At 44.1% G+C, this 19,669-nt stretch overlaps 1 protein-coding gene across 1 annotated transcript in view; it reads left to right on the plus strand.

Annotated features, from left to right (window-relative positions):
• tmtc1 (transmembrane O-mannosyltransferase targeting cadherins 1) overlaps positions 1-19,669 on the plus strand; it is a 160,195-nt gene that overhangs the window by 106,890 nt on the left and 33,636 nt on the right. The window contains exon 11 of the mRNA XM_043708866.1: positions 166-309. Coding sequence (XP_043564801.1) covers positions 166-309 — 144 coding nt within the window. The remainder of the gene's footprint in view (positions 1-165; positions 310-19,669) is intronic.

Consider the following 19,669-nt stretch of genomic DNA (forward strand, 5'->3'; position numbering starts at 1 on the left):
GAGCCCCAGTCTGTTTGATTATTTCTGATGGGTAAAGTTACAGATGAAATGTCTCAAAGGTCTGCAGTCGACCCTGTAACATTGCTGTGTTGTGCCTGATAAATGGATTTACAGGACTGAATTCCTACTGTTCCCTGTTGGGTTCTGCAATCTATTTTCTGCCAGGTTGTACCCACGTCATGCCAGTGCACTCAACAATCTTGGCACATTGACCAAGGACGTGTCTGAGGCAGAGGTCCACTACAGAGAGGCTTTAAAACTGAATCCTCAGCATAACCGTGCGCTGTTCAATCTGGGGAACCTGTTGAAGTAAGTGCAAAGATTTGGCATGTGCTTTGAAAATGTTTGGAATGTTGCGGTGCAGATGTTCGAGTCTGTGTTAAAATGTGATCGTAAAGCGGTCACTGCTACAAGTGGGTTTGACATTCCTCACCAGCTTCTGTTTCTGGAAATTTCTCTTACTTACGTTAAACTATTCAGGACATCTTTTCTCCTCCTCCAGCACCGCTAAACTGCACTGCTCTGATAGACCATTTCTCGCTGTGCATCCTGCAGCTGGAAAAAAAGCTGCAGCCTCCCTGCCCATCAGGGATGGGTCTGCTTTTCTGACATGAAACTATTTCTGTCATTCTTCCTATATCATATCATTGTTGCTTGGCAACAATTCAATTTTGTTCCCATCTTCTTGTTTTTTTAAGACATTGAATTATTCATTGTGAGGGTTTTTCATAAAAGCTGAGTTATAATGCTCTAAGTATGTTTCCAGACACTCCTACATCATTCCCAGAGCTCAAAAATGAACTTAAGTCCGTCACCACTTAATGCACACAATATAGAAACACAAATCAAGCTTAAAGCTTTACTTAGTTTGGTCTACTTTAGAACCCAACTTTCCAAATAATATTATGCAGTGGACCATGTAGCAGAGCTTATCTGTGGTTTCAGCATGTTTGAGTGGTATCACTGTAGTTCATCATAGGTACTGTCTGTACAGCCCTAGCTCAACTCCACCTGCAGCACGACATTGCAAGTTTGGATTTGTTCTGGTTTTTGTTATATGTAAGAGGAGATTTTGATAGAGGTACTCAAAATTAGAAGATGTTTTGAGAAAGCCTGTTGGGTGAATGTATCTATTGGCAGGATGTGGGCATTGCTGACTGGGCCAGTGTTTATTCCCTTGAGGAGGTGGGGTTGAACCACTGCAGTCTATTTGGTGTTGGTACATGTGGTGAGGTAGCGAGTTCCAGAATTTTGACCCAGTGAGCCTGAATAAATGGCAATTTATTTCCAAGTCAGAATGGTGAATGACTTGGAGGGGAATTGGCAGATAGTGGTGTTCCCACGTATCTGCTGCCTTTGTCTTTCTAGATTGTGGATTTGGAAGGTGTTGTCTGAGGATCTTTGGAGTTCTGCAGTGCATCTTCTAAATAATACACACTGCTGTTATAATCATTGGTGGTACAGGGTGTGGATGTGATGTCAAACAAGCAGGCAGCCTTATTCTGGATGGTTTCAAGCTTCTTGAGCATTGTTGGAGCTGCATTCATCCAGGTAAGTGGGGGGTATTCAATCGCCGTCCTGATTTGTGCCTTGTTGATGGTAGTCAGGCTTTGGGGAGTCAGGAAGTGAGTTACTCGCTGTGGAATTGCTAGCCTCTGACACGTTCCTGTAGCCACTGTGTTTATATGGCAAGTCCAGCTCAGTTTCTGCTGAATGGTGACCCTCAGGGCTTTGATGATGGTACAGTCAATGATAGTGATGCCATTGAATGCCAATGGGTAATGGTTAGATTCTCTCTTTTTTCCAAGATGGTTATTGCTTGGCACTTGTGTGATGTTAATGTTACATGGCACTTGCCAGCCTAAGCCTAGATACGGACTAGGTCTTCTTGTATTTGAACATGGACTGCTTCATGGTGCTGAACAATATGTAATCATCGGCGAACATTTCCACTTATGACCTGATGGTGGAGGGACGGTCACCAATAAAGCAACTGAATGTGGATTGGCTGAGGACGCTCTCCTGAGGAACTCCTGCAGAGATGTCCTGGAGATGAGATGGCTGACCTTCAGCAACCACAACCATCTTCCTTTGTGCTAAGTGTGACTCCAATTGGCAGAGGTTTCCCCCTGATTCCCATTGATTCTAATTTGCTAGTGCCCCACTTGGTTATATACGGCATTGATATCAAGGACATTCATTCTCACCTCACCTATGGAATTCAGCTCTTTGGTTATATTTGATCATAGGATTGTCATAGAACTTTGAGGGGGAGGTGAAGAGATTTTTTTTAAAGTAGTGAGTTGTCTGAAATGCATTATCTGTAAAAGTGGTGGAAGTTGACCCGGTGGTAACTTTTGAGAGAGAAACTGTGTATTTACTTGAGCAGGGGGAGTGGAATTCATTGGGCATTTCTTTCCAAGAGGTGGAGTAGAACAAATTGCCGTGTTCAGTTTCTGAATGGTTCTATATTGTGAGAATTCTTTGAGTGTTCCAAGGTTTGTGCACCCAAGCATAGCAAGATCGCAGGGTGTTTGGCAGTAGTCCGGTTTGGAAAATCAGGTCAGATTTGTCAGCACAGATATTGCTGTTGTCGGGCCTATCAGTATTGCGAACTGATTAATTGTTTTCTGTCATGTTATTGCGTGGTGTGCAATACACAGTGCAACAAAGCCTGTTTCGGCCTCGCACTTGCTTTTCACTGTGGTTTCTTTGTTCTCCTCATTGACTGAGTGCAAGTTACCTCATCTTACCATCCTTCAAAATATAGTAACCATTGTCAGACAATATTCTGGAGTCTTGCTGTTAGCTTCCATTGCTTACAATATGGAGAAGGGAAAATTGGATTTCTTCCGTGGATTTGCAGAAAGAGGTATCAAGCTGTTGTCTTTCTGAAGGAGTCCTGCCAAAACCATTCATTGTATGTCCATCAGACGATCAGATGGAGGTGGAGGTAGTTTACCGCTGTTGAAATGAATGGCAGGGGATTCCTGAGGTGCTGAATGGTCTACTCATGTTCCAATGTAAATATTGGCTGTGTTTAAAACTATTGCCTCAACGAAAAAAAATTGGCTGCCTGAAAGAATTAGAAATAAATTGATCTGTAAAATGCAGTTGAAAAAGAGGGCAGAGATGGGATAAGGGTTCCGCATGGACCAGAGGGCAGTTGCTACTTGAAGGGAAAAGGGGCTAAAAACAATGAAATGCTAAAGGGAGATGTTGTAGACAAGGACTGAAGAATTATACATCTGTAGCTTTAATTTGTGTGCTTTGTATCCAAAATTGTTAAAAATCTAACATGATATTGAGATACATAATCAAGTATGCAGACAAGTTATCCGTGTCTTATTATGTAGTTTATGCTCAGACTCTGTGTTCACAGACGGATGACACTCAGACCTTGACAGCAGATAGTGCCACACCCATTTCTCAGGTGCAAAAGATGTGGTACGCATCCGGTGTCATGCAATGACGTTGACACTCTGCGTCAAGAAAATAATTGAGGAAAAAGCAGTAGAAGACTGCTCTGTGACCCCTTGGGTAATCACACCAGGTCCAGAAGATCTCAAGATGCCATCCAGTTACACCAGCCCCGATCTCCATCCCTGTTGAGAATCGGTCCAGCTCCACTCGATGGTGTGGTGCCAACCATCACCAGCACTGGCAGAGTTGCTGGTTTGTGGTCTTCAGCTTTCAGTTAACTTTGGGTTATTTGCTGCTTTGCGATGTCTTCAAAAACCTAATCCTGATCTCAGAGAAGATCTTGCTGCTGCTGCATTGTGCTCAGTTGGCTTTTTGTATAGACATGGCATGGTCTGTCAGGAATGCCCCTGGGATTTTTGGAAGGGGTGGGGACAGCAAGGGATGTTGGAGGGAGTGAGGAGCAAGCTGGATGAGGCGGTCGCTGTGGAGGAACACACAGAGGATCCTTCTCTGAACATGACCTCACTGAGGCGCAATACCTTGGGCTTTAGAAACACTAGCTGTTGTCGATCTATGTCAGCTGTTACCTCTCATCCCTACTTTGTTCTGTCAAACTGGATACAGTTCCAGATACTGCTGCAATTCTGCATTGATGATGAGCTTTGGTGCTTACCTTGTCCAAACCCATTATTTGTTTCATCTCTCTTGCACCGGGGGTCCATTGGGCAACAATTAAGAAGTAGAAATAATATTTCTTACAATATATATATTTATACACTTTCTAACTCAGGCCACTTTTGACTTGAAGGATGTTTGAAGTGCATTACTCGGCATCCAATATTAATTTGAGGAAGTGGTGTGTGAAGCATTGGGACTTTTCTGTGGCTTCTGCTTGCTCCCTCAATTTACAGTATCAGGCCATTGTATTTCCGTCTCCATGCCCAGCTTCCCGAAAGGAGAGCGCGTGTGTCATTTTTCTCAGGTCGTTGTTTAATTTCTCCAGTGTGAGAGTTTTGTCCTGCAGTGTCGCTCATTGCTTTGTGAACTGTGAACGGTGGTTGTGAGGCATTCCTTTGTAAGACAGGTGAGAATGCTCGTATTGTTGTAGTGATTAGATTAGATTCCCCACAGTGTGGAAACAGGCCCTTCAGCCCAATGACTCCACACCAACCCTCCGAAGAGCAACCCACCCAGACCCATTCACCTGCATTCACCCCTGACTAATGTGTGGTGGATGTTATTGTAAGATCACAGCTGGACAGAGTTGGAGACAAAATTGGTCAAAGAGTAAAACCTGACTCGGTCTCGCAGGGGTCATGGAAAAGTAGGGAGACCATTGAGTGTCACAAACCTCTTTCACCGTTCACTTAGTTTATTGCTGATTGTTTTTTTAACTTCATTTACCCATCTTTGTTGCCAACCCCTCAGTCGATATGCTGACCAAAGATGAATTTGACTTTCAATGTGTTTAATCGTATATGGCTTTGATCTGAGCACGATGCCAAATTTGATCACGTTGACTGATCTCTACTCTGAGGTGGTTGGAAAGATAAATAATGTGGTAACTGAACTTAGGTGAGAGGTGAGATAAAGGAAGGCTGAAGTTTATTCTTGTTCAAGCATATGTTAGAGGCCTGAGTCATTCTCTTTTAAACTTGTGCCCAACTTATAGACGATCTATTTCTTTCACCTTTGTTGTTTCTTTTTTGGCAGTTGTTGACTCTGGGATTTGAAAAGATATATCAAGCAGCAAGAGTTTTTCTCTCTGATGGCCCTGAGTCTATGGCCCTGAGCTGTCTTCCCCAAGGAGTGGTGGGAGCAAGGTTTAATTCTAACAAAAGGGTTAAAGGGTGGGTGTCAGGTTGAACAGTGAGTGATGGTGGTTGGGCAGGCAGGATGTGAGGCTACAATTAGATCAGACTGATGTTATTGAGGGATCTACTCTTGCTCCCAATTTTGTTTGTATGAAAGGATCTCTAATCAAAGCAGCCTGTCTGTACAGGTCCAATACTTTGTGACCACAATAAACATACTCCCAACCCAACTCAATAACTATGTGAACTACTGGGAGTGGCGAAATGAACAGGGCAACCCAGCACAATTGGAGAAAACAATATCAGAAATTCACCCCATTCCCCTTATCGAATCTAAATCAATCCAGAAAGTCACTCTGGTTCTGATCCACTGCAAACAATGCTTACTGTTCAAATATGATGGTCACTGGCCCAATCTCATTTAAATTTTCAATTGAAAGCTCTAGACTTGGGAGTAAAGTTTGAACCCTTTTGGCCATCATCAAAGCATGAATGTAGATTTTTCTTGTAGTTGGTAACATTCCAGCAAATGCAGGTTTGCAGCAAGTTGATGTTTCTTTTCTGGTTATCAATATTAATGATGGGGGAGAGAGAGAGAGAGAAATGTTTTGTTTTGGAGGGTGGGGGGGGGAATGGAGTCTGAGAGAAACTTGTAAACGCTTACTTGACTTTTCACATCAATGACATTTCAAAGAACTGGAAGATGGTGTTCATCTCTAACATCTTCCAGGTCTGATGAAAATCCATTGATTAGAAATGCTAACACTTCCTCTTTATCTAAAGAAGTATCTGATCTGTGTTTTTGCAACATTTTCTGATTTTTAAATTCCCAGCATTCTCAGTGTTATGCTTTTTCATTAGTGATTGAGTAAATATTCCGATTTGCTTTTAATTATATCTAGGAATGGGAAATTCTACCAATAGTCTCTGAACTGAAAGAGAAAAATCATTAAAATATCTTGTCCTTTTAGACTATTTTCCTGCACATTATTACCATTTCCTTGAAAACTTTTTTAATGCGTGGACTTTAAATTCCTTTTCTCTGGGGTAAATTTGGCTCTATGTTGACTTGGGATAAGCAATAAATTAGCCACAGGATTTGGAGAGATCAAGAAAGGGGAATGAAGAAAGATGGCAAATTGTTAACTAATGGAGTGCTGCAGGGAACAGTGATGGGACCATGTGTATTTACAATATAGATTAGTGACTTAGGTGAATAAAGTAAATGTACTGAAACTATATTTGCAGATGGCACAAAAAAAAGAGGTGGGAAGGCAAGTTGTGGAGATGACGCATAGTATCTGCAGAGGGATATAGTCAGGTGAAATGAATGGTATCATTACAAAGGTATTTTAGTTAGAAGTACAGATGTCTTGCTGCAGTTATATAGGACCTTAGTGAGACCACACCTAGATTAGCATATGCAGTTTTGGTCTTCCTACCAAAGAAAAAATATACTTGCCATAGAGGGAGTGCAGCGGAGGTTCACTAGGCTCCAGGGATAGCAGATAGCTTAGGAGAAGAGGTTGACTGGGCCTATATTCACTAGACACTAGAAAAATGAGAGGAGATCTGACTGAAATGTACAGTTTTCTAACAGGGCTGGATAGGTTAGTTGTGTGGAGGGTGTTTTCCCTGGTTGAGAGTCTAGAACCAGGGGGCAAAGTCGCAGGATATTGGGTGGGCTATTTAGCACTGAGGTGAGGAAAGACTTCTACACTCAGGGTAGTGAACTTGTGGAATTTTCCACTGCTGAAGGCTGTGAAGTCTAAGTCACTGAATATATTCAAGAATGCGATGGATACGGTTTTAGATTTGAAAAGCATTGGTAAGTATGAGGAGAAAGTGGGAATATGGCACTCAGGTAGAGGATAACCCATTGATCATATTAATTGACAGAGTAGGTTCGAAGGGCTGAATGACTCACTGCTGTGCCTTATTTCTGTGCTCCAACAAAATTCTTACAGGGCTTGACAGGGTAAGTGCACAGGTGGTTGTCTTCCTTTGTGGGGGGAGCCTAGGACCAGACGGCAAACTCTGAGTAAGCAGTCACCTGTTTAAGACAAAAGATGAGGAAGAATTTCTTCTCTCTGAGTAGTGAATCTGTGCTTTACTGCAGAAGCTAAGGCTGCATTGTGAAGTGTATTCAAGGCTGAGATAGTCGGACTTTTAATCAGGTTGGGAATTAAGGGTTCAGGGGATGAAGCAGGTGGGTGGAGTTGAGGATTGTCAGATCAGCCGTGACCTCAGTGAAAGGCTGACTCATTGGGCCGAATTGCCTACTTCTGTTCCTGTGTCTTATGGCAAAATAGGAACTCAAATTTCTGCAAGTATTGAGCAATCTGATGTCTCTTGACACCAAACAACTGTTGCATGTTATTGCTGATATAATAGTTGTGCCCCTGTTCTGCAGTTCAGCAAGTAAATAACCAATTCAAAGTAAGCAACAGTGCAAAGCAGGAACGTCACAGGAGCAGTGCTTGTGCCTTCGCTGACATTTGTGTGGTAGCTGGCTGCAAAGAATCTGCGTCCATTGCAACCTTACTGCTCTTGATCGCTCCCTGCTGGTCCAAGTCAGAAATGCATGCATGGCTGTACTGCTTTCCAAGGTTGAATTGCCAGTTCAGTATTTCCATCAGGACTCATCTGAATGCGTTCCTTTTTTTTAGTACACCCATGGGGACATGGGGCCACTGGCTGGCCAAAACTTATTGCCTGTCCCTTGTTGCCCCTTGGGCACTCCAAGTATAATCAAAGCTGTAACAAGGCTGGCAGAGAGGAAGCAATAAAGGTGGCTTCCTCTCCTCCTTACTTACCTGTTCAGCAGCGACTTTAGATTAGCATCTTAGCAGAGACTCAGCTCATTGCCTGCTTCCACTTGTTTTGTCGAACACGGCTCACACCAGATTTTCTTGGTTCCAGTTTTGCTTGTTCAGCTCCTCAGATCATCTCCAGCAGTCTCTGGTCACTCATTCCTTTCATTCACTGAAAGTTGGCCAGCAGCACACTAAGCAATCCTTTGCTCTGCCTCACTGTTTGTACATCATCTTTGCAGAAGGACAGCAGATGTTGGGGACAAAGCTTTGAAAAATTGTGGTTTTGCTTTTTGTTGGTCTTTACCGCCAGCAGCCTGTGCAACAAAACAAGTGATTGAACAGTTCTGTTTTCCAAATGGTTTTATCCTCCTCCTCCTCCTGTCCCCATCTCTGGCATCACCCCATGATTCAGTGAGTTATACTCTTGCCTCAGGAGGTCATGGGTTCAGGTCCTGCTCTTATCATTTGAGCACACTATCTGAAGAAGGGTTTATGCCCGAAACATCGATTCTCCTGCTCCTTGGATGCTGCCTGACCTGCTGCGCTTTTCCGGCAACACATTTTTCAGCTCTGATCTCCAGCATCTGCAGTCCTCACTTTCACACTATCTGAGCACACATGCAGTACTGAGGGAATGCCGTACTGTCAGAGGCGCTGCCTTTTCAAAACAATGTTAAACCATTCCAGCTTTTTCATGAGATAACTAAATATCCCATTTCATTGAAGAGGTGTAAGGAATTCTTACTCCTGCCAGTATTTATACCCCTCATCAATGTCTCAGAAACAGATGAGCTTGCCACATATTTCATTCCTGATTCTGCAAATGTGTGGAGTGGAAATTGGCTGCTGTATTTTTTATGTTAAGACAGTGACTACACTTCAAAAGAATTTCATTAACTGTGAATCACTTTAGAATATTCTGAAAGCCACTAAACGAAGGCATGTCTTTTTTTTTTAAGTTCTCAGACAAATAGCTGATGGAATGTGCAATGGGAAGAGAAATAGCCAACATACAAAAAAAGTCAGCGACTGATGATGAAGCAGTGAAGTGATCAAAGTGGCTTTAGTAGGTTTGACAGTCAGCATGGCAGTCACTGCTCAGAAGCAGATAACAAGGCAAAGCAAATGTGGATCTAAACGGCCAACAGAGCGGAATACTAGTGCGACCACATTCTGTGTATCGTATCCATTCTCATCACTCAGACACATTCAGGCCCAAAGGTTGTTGGAATAAAAGACCAGTCTTTTACTTATGTTTTTATGTCTGATTTGAAAACATTTTCTCTTGCTTTTCTGCACTGGAGAAGCAATGGGGGAAGCCCTATCCCGGCATCAATTGCGACAGCAGAAGCCCTGCATCAGTGGCACATTGTTAAGTTTGAGTGAGGGATGTTGAGCTGAAGAGGAATTTATTTTCCTGCCCCTTCACTCCAATTCCCTGAATGTAGGAGCTTTGGCAGATCTGCAGACTACAGCTGGATGTCAGCTTTTTCTTGTTCTCATGAGGTTGGTGCTTTGAAGCGGTTTCAGTTGTGCCGAAGTCAGTTTCAGTTGCTGTAGCGTGGAACTGAATATATGAGTGAAGTGCTGTCTAAGAGCCTCCCTTGGGAGTATAATTCTGCATCCTATTTACAGACAGTCGCATCTGTCGAGAATTCGATATGGCTGTCAAAATGAACAGCCAACATTGTAGATTTTTGCCAATACCCTTTCCTCTCCTCACTGCCTCCCCACTTTGGTAGGAACTGATATTTTGCTGGTGTACCGTTCCATGGGGGTTAGATATTGAAACTACGTGGTGATAAACCCACCTTGTGACTCCCCAAAGCCTGTCCACCATCAACAAGGCACAAGTCAGGGGTGTGATGGAGTACAGTCTAGATGCCTGGACGAGTGCAGCTCCAGCAACACTAAAGAAGATCAAACCCCTTTCCAGGTCGCAGCAGTCCAACTGATTGACACCCCGGCCAGCACCTTTGGGGGGTGGGGGTGTGCCCTCCTCGTCTTCTCAGCAGGATGTGGGAGGGGTTCTGTTCTCAGGGTAGGGTCACTGTACATGGGTCAAGAGGCAAAGCCAGGCCCCTGGCCAGGGGCAGCATTGGTGCCTGTGATTCCTGTCCCTCACCCTGATCTGTGTCTATGGCAGCAATAAGCTTGTGTTTTGCGATGCTGTATAAATGTTGGAAAACAGAAAATTGTGTCATCAGATGCAGGAAGTCAAGGCTGGTGCTTCTAAAATCTACACGTGAAGGTGATCCTGGGCAGGAATGTTTCACAAGCAGAAGTTGCCGTGATGACCCTCCATTAGTGGTTTTCATGAAAAGATATAATATGACTTGGATGGCTCATTCCAGTTTCCCTTCTTGCTGATGGCTCAGTTCTGCAACAGAGACACTGCTTTTAAACCTCTGTAATAGTGACGGAGCATCTTCCAAACATGGCATCTCTGCCACGTAGAACAGGAGCAACTGGCACACAGGAACACCACCAGCCTCGGGTCCTCCTCCGAGGCATTCACCCTCCTGACATGGAAATACAGAGGAACCTTAATTATCCATCATTCGATTAACCAAATTTTGGATTATCCGAACAAGATCGCAAGGCCTGATGTTTGGCTAACTATGTTGTCCAGCATTCGATTAACTGAACAAAATACTCCCTGCCCGTCTCCTTCAGATAATCGAGGTTCCCCTGTATATTACCGTTCGTTGACTGCTGCTCGGTCAAGATCTTGGAACTCCATCCCTGAAATGCATTGTGGGTTCGAGAAGGCAGCTCACGTCCACTTTCTCAAAGGGTAACTAGGGACAGGCAGTAAATATTGGCATTTGCCCAGATCCCAATGAGCAAGTTTAAACCGATGGGGACAGCATAGTGCAGTGGATCCAACTCTGGCTTGACGTGACAGGGGCCAACTCCAATACTGTGCATTTTCTCTGCTAACAATGGTTAAATGTTGACTCAAAGCCAGCAGTTGAGAACTTGGAGCGCCAACAAGATATACTTCAAATATTTGAGCTCAGATTTCTTACAGTGTTCCTGTATTTTTGTGGATGGGGGAAGCGGAAAGACTATGATGTGGTGCAACAAGCAGAGCGGTTTTATATTATTCAAAACCCGGGTCACAGCGCCAGAGACCCGGGTTCAATTCCCGACTCAGGCGACTGACTGTGTGGAGTTTGCACGTTCTCCCCGTGTCTGCGTGGGTTTCCTCCGGGTGCTCCGGTTTCCTCCCACAGTCCAAAGATGTGCAGGTTAGGTGAATTGGCCATGCTAAATTGCCCTTAGTGTTAGGTAATAAGGGGTAAATGTAGGGGTATGGGTGGGTTGCGCTTCGGCGGGTCGGTGTGGACTTGTTGGGCCAAAGGGCCTGTTTCCACACTGTAAGTAATCTAATCTAATCACTAGTCATAACTGATTGCGTTGACAGCATCACCATGCTCCACAAAACCAGGATATCGGAACACAATCAGGCTGCTCAAGCCCTTGAGCTGAAGGCGATACGAAATAGGAACAGGAGTAGACCGTTCGGCCCCTCTTTCCCATATGCTCTTTCCCATAACCTTCTGTTCTGCTACTGACTTTGTTCCACGATTGGATAAAATTGTGCCTGGTCTGATTGCGGATGTAACTCCACTCTCCTGCTGACACTGATACCCGTTAGCTCCAGGGTTGTAAGAGCTCATCCTCCCTACCCTCAGTCCCTCCTTCCTCATTAATATGCCGCTGTATGTTGATATCTTTGGCAAGAACATTGAGCTCACGAGCCAACTCTCCCTGTCTCTGAGTCTCTCCATTTCCATTAGCCGTTCCTTGGCCTTAGCTTTCTGACTGACAGTCAACATCATAATCGGCCCCAGGCTCAGCTTCAGGTCAGATTACCTCTCAATCCTATGTACTGCCCATCGTTAGTGGTCTCTCACTGACAGGGAAGGCTCCCTTCCACACTCAGGGTGAGTCCATGGGTGGCTGTACAGACCGATGGGGTTACTGCAGGCTCTGTCACACTTGGCACAGGTGGTGGTCACAGGAAGGGGTGGATGAGGCCTTGGTGTGGCAATGTGCTCCTTACGCTGTTTTCCCCGGGCATCTTCCCAGATGCTCCTCCTCCACTTTGGATGGTCTTGGGGCCAGTGATTCCCAGGCATCTGTGGGAATGCCGCACTTCCCTGGTGAGGCCTTGAGGGTATTCCTGAAGTGCTTCCTCTGTCCCCTTGGGGCTCAGCCGCCGATTCGGAGCTGGGAGCAGAGCACCTGCCTGAGGAGTCCTTGGTCGGTCATGGGGATGATGTGCCCAGCCCCGATGCAGCTGATCAGGTTGGGGGTCAGTGCCTCGATGCTGGGGATGTTGGCCTGGTCAAGGACCCTCCTGTTGTTGCGTCTATCTTCTCAGTGGATTTGCAGGATCTTGAGCAGGCAGCATTGGTGTATACGGCTCCGGCACCTTGAGGTCCCTGCTGTAGACATCTCAGAGCCATACAGGAGGGCAGGAATCACTACACCTCTATAAACCATGAGGTTGGAGTTCGATCTGATGTTGTCTGTGAATACCCTTTTCCTCAGGCAGCTGAAGGCTGCATTAGCAATCTGGGGACAGTGCTAGAGCTCTTCATCAAGAGCTGCTCTGGCTGGTAGGGTACTTCCAAGGTATTAGAAGTAGTCAATATTCTCAAATCCAACGATCTCATATCCACCTCTTCCATGTCAATAATTTAATCTATCTCTCAGAGTGTCTTCTGCCGAGACCCTCCTTCGTGTCTTTCATGTCTTTCTCCTGATCAGACTTCAATCTGAAATCGAAATTGCTACTCCTCCAAATCTACTTATCCTTCAAAGTTCTCCACTCATTATTTACTCCAGTCCTCACTAACCAGCTCTGGCTCTTCCATTCCCCACTGGATCAAGTTTCATCCTTGCGTTAAAATCTTTCATGACCTTGTCCTCCTCATGATCATACTTCTACCAACTCCACCTCCCTCTCCCTGTGCCCCTCGACATCCCATTCCCTGAGCATGGCTTGTTACAGATTGCTCTCTCGCACTCTCACCCTCTCAGTCTCCACACTCTCGATCTATGTGCTCTCTTTCGACACATGGCACTATTTAAATGACAGTTGTCACATTCCAAATGAAGCTGAAGTAAATACAATGTTCCTTCCCCCATCTTTGTGCATCTGTTTGTCTTGCTGTGGGCACGCACTTTTTCACAGAATTACAGAATCCCTACAATATGGGAACAGGCTATTTGGCCCAACAAGTCCACATCCAGCCTCCAAAGAGCATACTACCCAACCCCATCTCCCTACCCTTTCCTTGTAATCCTGCCTTTCCCATGACTACTGCACCTAACGTATGCGTCCCTGAACACTATAGGAAATTTAGCATGGCCAATCCAACAAACTTGCACATCTTTGGACTGCGGGAGGAAACCGGAGCACAATGCGGAACCTGAATTGGACATCACACATAAAAGAGACTTCTGGAAGGCTAGCGGGGGAAATGGAGGAGCGATACATTCAGTTAATGCATCCTAAGATGGTTTGAAATGGGGAGTGTTGTCCATTTTGTTGGCTATAGTAGCAGTGCTTAATGATAACACTGCAATGTTAGTAGGGAAAAGTGTGTTCAATTGCACACACTAATCAGCAAAAGAAATTCACAAAAGGTGAAGACTCTGTCTTACCTTTCTAAACTCATTGAATTTTTGTGCTTTCTTGACATACAAATATAACACTTTGAAAAGCCTGCAGTACGGTCCTGATTGCTTTCTGTTTGCACAGTTTGTCATCCACTCAAGCACGCAACTGGCCATATCAATCTGTTGCTGGGATACACAAACCACTTGTGGCAAGTCTTGCCTTGGGAAGCCTGAACTTGTTGCAAGCCATTAATGTACACAAGGAGGTGGCCGAACCGAACTGTGTGAAACTAGGAGATGAAGAAATTTGTAATCGTTCATCAGTTCCCAAGTCAAGGGAGAGGGAGCAAGTTCTTTTGGGTCAATATTTGACCCTATACTCTCAGTCTACAGCTGGGTAAAGAGGGGAGGGATACACTTGGCTAAAATCTTTCAAATTCTTTTGTTCATTTGTGGAGTGTAGGCATTGCTGGCTGGACCAGCATTTATTGCCCATCCCTAGTTGCCCTTGAGAAGGTGGTGGTGAGCTGCCTCCTTGAACCCACCTGCAAAGCTGTTAAGGGAGGGAATTCCAGGATTCTGACCCAGAGACAGTAAAGGAACGGCGATGTATTTCCAAATCAGGATGGTGAGTGGCTCGGAGGGGAACTTGCAGGTGGCTGGTGTTCCCTTGTACCTGCTGCCCTTGTCCTTCTAGACAGAAGTGGTCGTGGGTTTGGAAGGGGCTGTCTTGCGATGTAATGTGGTAGAGCATGCAGCGGTGAAGTGAGGAAAAATATTTTCACTCTGGGTATAGAACACACTGCTGCAGTGTGTGGTGGAGGCAGGTTCAATGAGACATTCAAGAGGATATCGGATGATTATTTGGACAAATGTAATGTACAAGGGTCTGGGAGTAAAAGTAGGAGGTTAACACTAAGTAATGATAGATGTCTGACTAGTTGCATGCAGACATGATCAGCCGAATGGCTTCATTCTGCACCGTAGCAATTCGGTATTTCTGTGATTTCTTTTTGATGTGAAATCATACTTTAGCAGTTGAACTGCTTTGGTTAAATGTTGATCCTAAAACTGCCCCAACCTGCCGTGTCCCTGTTTGTCACCAAGCCCTTTGTTGGGGTAGGTCATCAAACAAGCTTCTTTGTGACATCATTGTCCAATTCTTGAATGTCCGTCAAACATCCTGCTTCACCCATCTCCAGCATTTTTAATAAGCAAAAGCGTTTGAAGAACCCAAGAAGAAAGAATTTTGATTTTGTTGAAAATGAATATTCTCCTTTACTGTTGGCACAATTGATCTGGTGATGCATCTTCAATTCCAAAAGATTCCTCGTGTGTTGGTAACTCCAACTTCATAAGAAACAGGGAAATCAGAGAATTAAATTAAAATAGGGTGCAAGATAAAGTCACCATTCAGATGGTTCTTCAATGTTTAGGTAACCTGCCCCCCCCAGGTGAGGCTAGTTTCCTCACTTCCTTGAGGCAACCTCTAGCAACGATGGCCACAAAGGACTGATTTAGGATGAGAGCAGAGAATCGTTGCTCCATCTGCGAATTTTGTGTGCGTGCAAAGATGCCATGAATTTGTACAGTTGTGGGCTAGGGATGGGTCCTTAAATGGAATTGTAGTGGGTCAACGCAAATAAAGTTATGAAAATGTCAGAAATAGCCAACCTAATCTGCTTCAAAGTCCAACTCGGTGTGTTTACATCTGCCTTTCAGATGTACAGAACACCCTTTGTTTCTGGTAAGGTGTAGTGTATGCATGTATGTATGACTGTCCTTCCATCTCTGTTCAGTTTCACAAGACCGTGGGAATTGAAGCCCGATTCAGAATGAATTGAAATGTCAAGTTAGAGTTCAGGTGCAAACCTGGCTCCTTTACGTTGGGTGTGGCTGATCCTGCAGCTTGCCAACTCTCCTCCCTGCCACCAAACAAGTATGAGCCTGCCATCTTGGTCGATCCACATTGAAAGACAGTCTTTCCCATTTTTTGACTTCTGTTAAAGCTGGGTATGCAAACATTGCAGCATCTTCAGATTTTAAAGATGATATCAGTTGAAAGTTACTCACGACATGGTGGTGCAGATTGGTGTCAAGACCTGACTGGTTCACGAATGACCTTTAGGAAGCCCCTTTTCCTGGTCTGGCCTGTATGTGCTTCCTGTCCTACACAACATCGCTGACTCTGAACAATTCCCTCCAGTTGCCTTTCAAAACAGTCAGCTAGTTTTCAAAGAAGAATATAGTCTGTGGTTGTTCGAGAGTACCACTGCTTTCTCGGGATTGGGCCATAAATGCAATATCCACACCCTGTGAATGGATTAACATTGTTTAGAAATACAGGCCTGACTGGGAATGTTTCAATGTCAGCTGCTTTTTGGTGCTGATCCAACGATTGTCATTGCAAAGCAAATTTTACCCCCTCTCCTGTAGCTCTTTATAAGTGCGCTAGTAGGGGCCCAGTAATGATACGTTGGCAGCACTGGACAACCCAAGAATGAACACCAAAATATTACAGATGCTCGTAATCTTTAAATGAAAATTTATTGAGTTGCTCAACAGGCCAGGCAGCATCTGTGGAGAGGGAAAACTGACCTTTAATCCAAACAGTATTTCTGATACTGGTCATTCTGCTATTATAACACAGTTGTATTCCTCTGCAAACTCACGCTGTAGAAAAATGCGCTATGGAAAACAACTATAAAAAATCACACTGGAGAAGACGGCTAATAGAAAATCGATGTACCCATTCAGTAGAAAGTTTGCGTTTTCCAAACAATATTCCCAATTCGTCAATTGTGTTATAGCCAATTCACGTTGACGAAACGCGCAATATAGCAGAACAACCTGGATATTATTTTTGTCCAGCTCTGCACGGATGCTGCCAGACCTGCAGAGTATTTCCAGCATTTTCTGTCAAGATTATTTACATTGAGCTGCGTATGGTGCGAGTGGAGACTGTGGTGCTAGGGAAATGTAGGTACTTATGGCTGGGCTTGCAAACATTGCAGCTTCTTCAGGTATCAGAGTGCATTTTGCAAACTTTTTTCCCATGAACGAAAGTCACTGACCTGAATGTCAAGTTGGGAAAAGTGAAGGAGGAAATAAAAGAATGGGAGGATTAGTTTACATGGTGTCTTCTACGTACTTACCTTATACTGTCGTATAAATGACCTCATTTTTTATGTAGTTGCTATTAAATCAGATTGCCCCTGGTTGTTAAATTCCTTCCAAACATTGTTTCCAAGGTACAAGAATTCGAAAAATGATTTTGAGTGAGTCGCGGTAGCTGCCTTTTCCCACAATACTTTGTAAGGTTGGGGATTCAGGGATTGGTGGATGTGGGATGTGAGAATGGTTGGGATGGAAACTGGTCAGGGAGATCCAAGTGAGAATCAACTACTGATCAACAGTCCGGGCCAGTTACCAACAGTGACCAAAAAGGTCGGGATGGAGTGAAAGGTTCTGGGGATTGGGAGGCAAAAAATTTTTATGGGAAAAGGCTTCATTCCAATGATGCATTGTGGGGGAGCGGTGTCACGGGTGTGTACTAGCTGGATAGCAAGGTTGTCATCAAATATTACAAGTACATATAACAAGTGTGTGGGTCATGCTTCTGATATTGCGCATTGTTTTTGGAATAAATGTTTCTCACATACCATCATCAGTCATTTAAAGTTATGTTTTTTATGTTTTGCAAAGATGAGAAATGATAGTTATCTGCTAAAATAGGCAGTTGTCAAGTACCTGGGGGGAGCAAGATGCAAGCTGAAGGTTTCTCTAGTCAAGCCTCAGAACTTTGCTTCCACTCAACAAATATCGCCTCTAACAACAACGCTGTTTTATGTTGTTATATATCCACCTGCAGAGTGGAGATTCTGTCCTATCCGTTCATCAGCTCAGAATCACTATCAATCAAATGGCAGTAGCATAATTGACTTCACTCCTCATTCCCCCTCTCAGTGGTTTGCTTGAGAATGGAAGGTTTGAGATCTAAAAATAGACTGGAAAAGCTGGGACCTTTTTCACTGGAGCATAGGAGTTTGAGGGGTGACCTTATTGAAGCTTATAAAATCATGAGGGGCATAGCTAAGGTGAAAGGCAGGTGTATTTTCCCCTGAGTCGGCGAGTTCAAAACTAGGCGGCAAATCTTTAAGGTGAGAGGAGAATCATAAAATCCCTACTGTGTGGAAACAGGCCATTCGGACCAACAAGTCCACACCGACCCTCTGAAGAGTATCCCACCCAGACCTGTTCCCCTATTACTTTACATTTACCCCTAATGCACGTAACCTACACAGCCCTGAACATATGGGCAATTTAGCATGGCCAGTTCACCTGATCTTTGGATTGTGGGAGGAAACCGGAGCACCCAGAGGAAACCCATGTAGATACGGGGAGAATGTGCAACCTCCACACAGACAGTCACCCAGGGTGGAATCAAACCTGGCGCTGTGAGACAGCAATGCTAACCACTGAGCCCTGTGCCATCCTGCATGGGCACAAGGGGAAAATTTTACACAGAGTGGTTCTTGTGTGGAATGAACTACCAGATAAGGTGATGGTTGCAGGTATAATTACATCGTTTAAAAGGCAATTGGATAAACCCATGAATAAGCAAGATTTGGATGGATATGAGCCAAACATGGGCAGATGGAACTAGTTAAGTTTGGGATCATTGTCAGCATGGACTATTTGGACAGAAGGATCTGTTATTGTGCTGTATGACTCTGTTCAGGAAGAGATGTAGACTGCATATACTTAGACATCACATCAGTCTTCAATTAACATCAAATTCCAAACAGATTTATTGAATTATAATTCTGATGCTATATCATGGAGCTGTGTTGCTGTTTAGTAGGTCTTCTGCAGGTTTCTGGGGAAGGTAAAGGCTGACATTTACTGTATGTGAGCATATGATTTGTAAGCAGAAGTAAGCTACTCGGCCTGTCAAACCTGAAACTGTCATTCATTAAGATTATGGTTAATCTTAATAACCATAACAATTCCCTCTGTCTTGCTTATCAAGAATCTATCTACCTTTGCCTTAAAAACATTCAGTGACCACCTTCTCAACTGGCTTCTGAGGTAGTGTGTGCCAGGTCACCCAACATTGAGACAAAAAATAATTCTCATCTTTGTCCTAAAAGGCCAAGCCTGAGTTTTAAATCAATGCTGCCTAGGTCTGAACTGACCCACAAGAGGAAACATTCTTTCCATATCCACCTTGTCAAGACCACTAAGGATTTTACACACTTCAGTCAAGTCACCCCACACTCTTCAGTGCAAACAAACCAATCTGTCCAATCATAAAACAGCCCACTCATACACCCTCTCGCCATTGGAGAATCTCATTCTAATGTTTTGATTGAACTTTGATCTTTGACACTTGGCTTGCGTTCTGCACTGGAGTTTGCTGTTACTTAACCAATACATGAATCATTGTAGCAAGTTCAGGCCTCATACCTGGATGTATTATTGAATGTATCTTGAGATGAAAGTTCACTCTGGAGTCAAAGTGGAGGTATGCGAGGCTACGGTTCCAAATTTCCCCCAGGATTCATGCCGGCTGGGATAGGTAAAATGACCTCTGGTTTGCAGTTTAATTCACTGCTGCAAATTCACATTTCCTTGTCTTTTTGGTGAGTTGGCTCTTGAAAGCTGTGGAATCCCCATCAGCTAAATGTGTTTTTTTGTGCACTGAGGGGGAAACCAGCTGAAGAGTCAGAAATATTTTGATAGGTAAGTCTATCTTTAGTATTACAACGGTGGTAGTATTACAGCGGTGGAAAGGACGATGGATGAAGACTCGCCATCTGAGGTAGTTTGGGCTGAGGTTAGGAATAGGAAAGGTGAAGTCACCCTATTAGGAGTTTTCTACAGGCCTCCTAATAGTCCTAGAGATGTAGAAGAAAGGATTGCTTCAGGAGAAGAGTGAAAGAAATAGGGTGGTTGTTATGGGGGACTTTAACTTTC

Source organism: Chiloscyllium plagiosum, chromosome 19 (assembly GCF_004010195.1).
Source record: "Chiloscyllium plagiosum isolate BGI_BamShark_2017 chromosome 19, ASM401019v2, whole genome shotgun sequence".
Classification (NCBI taxonomy): domain Eukaryota; kingdom Metazoa; phylum Chordata; class Chondrichthyes; order Orectolobiformes; family Hemiscylliidae; genus Chiloscyllium; species Chiloscyllium plagiosum.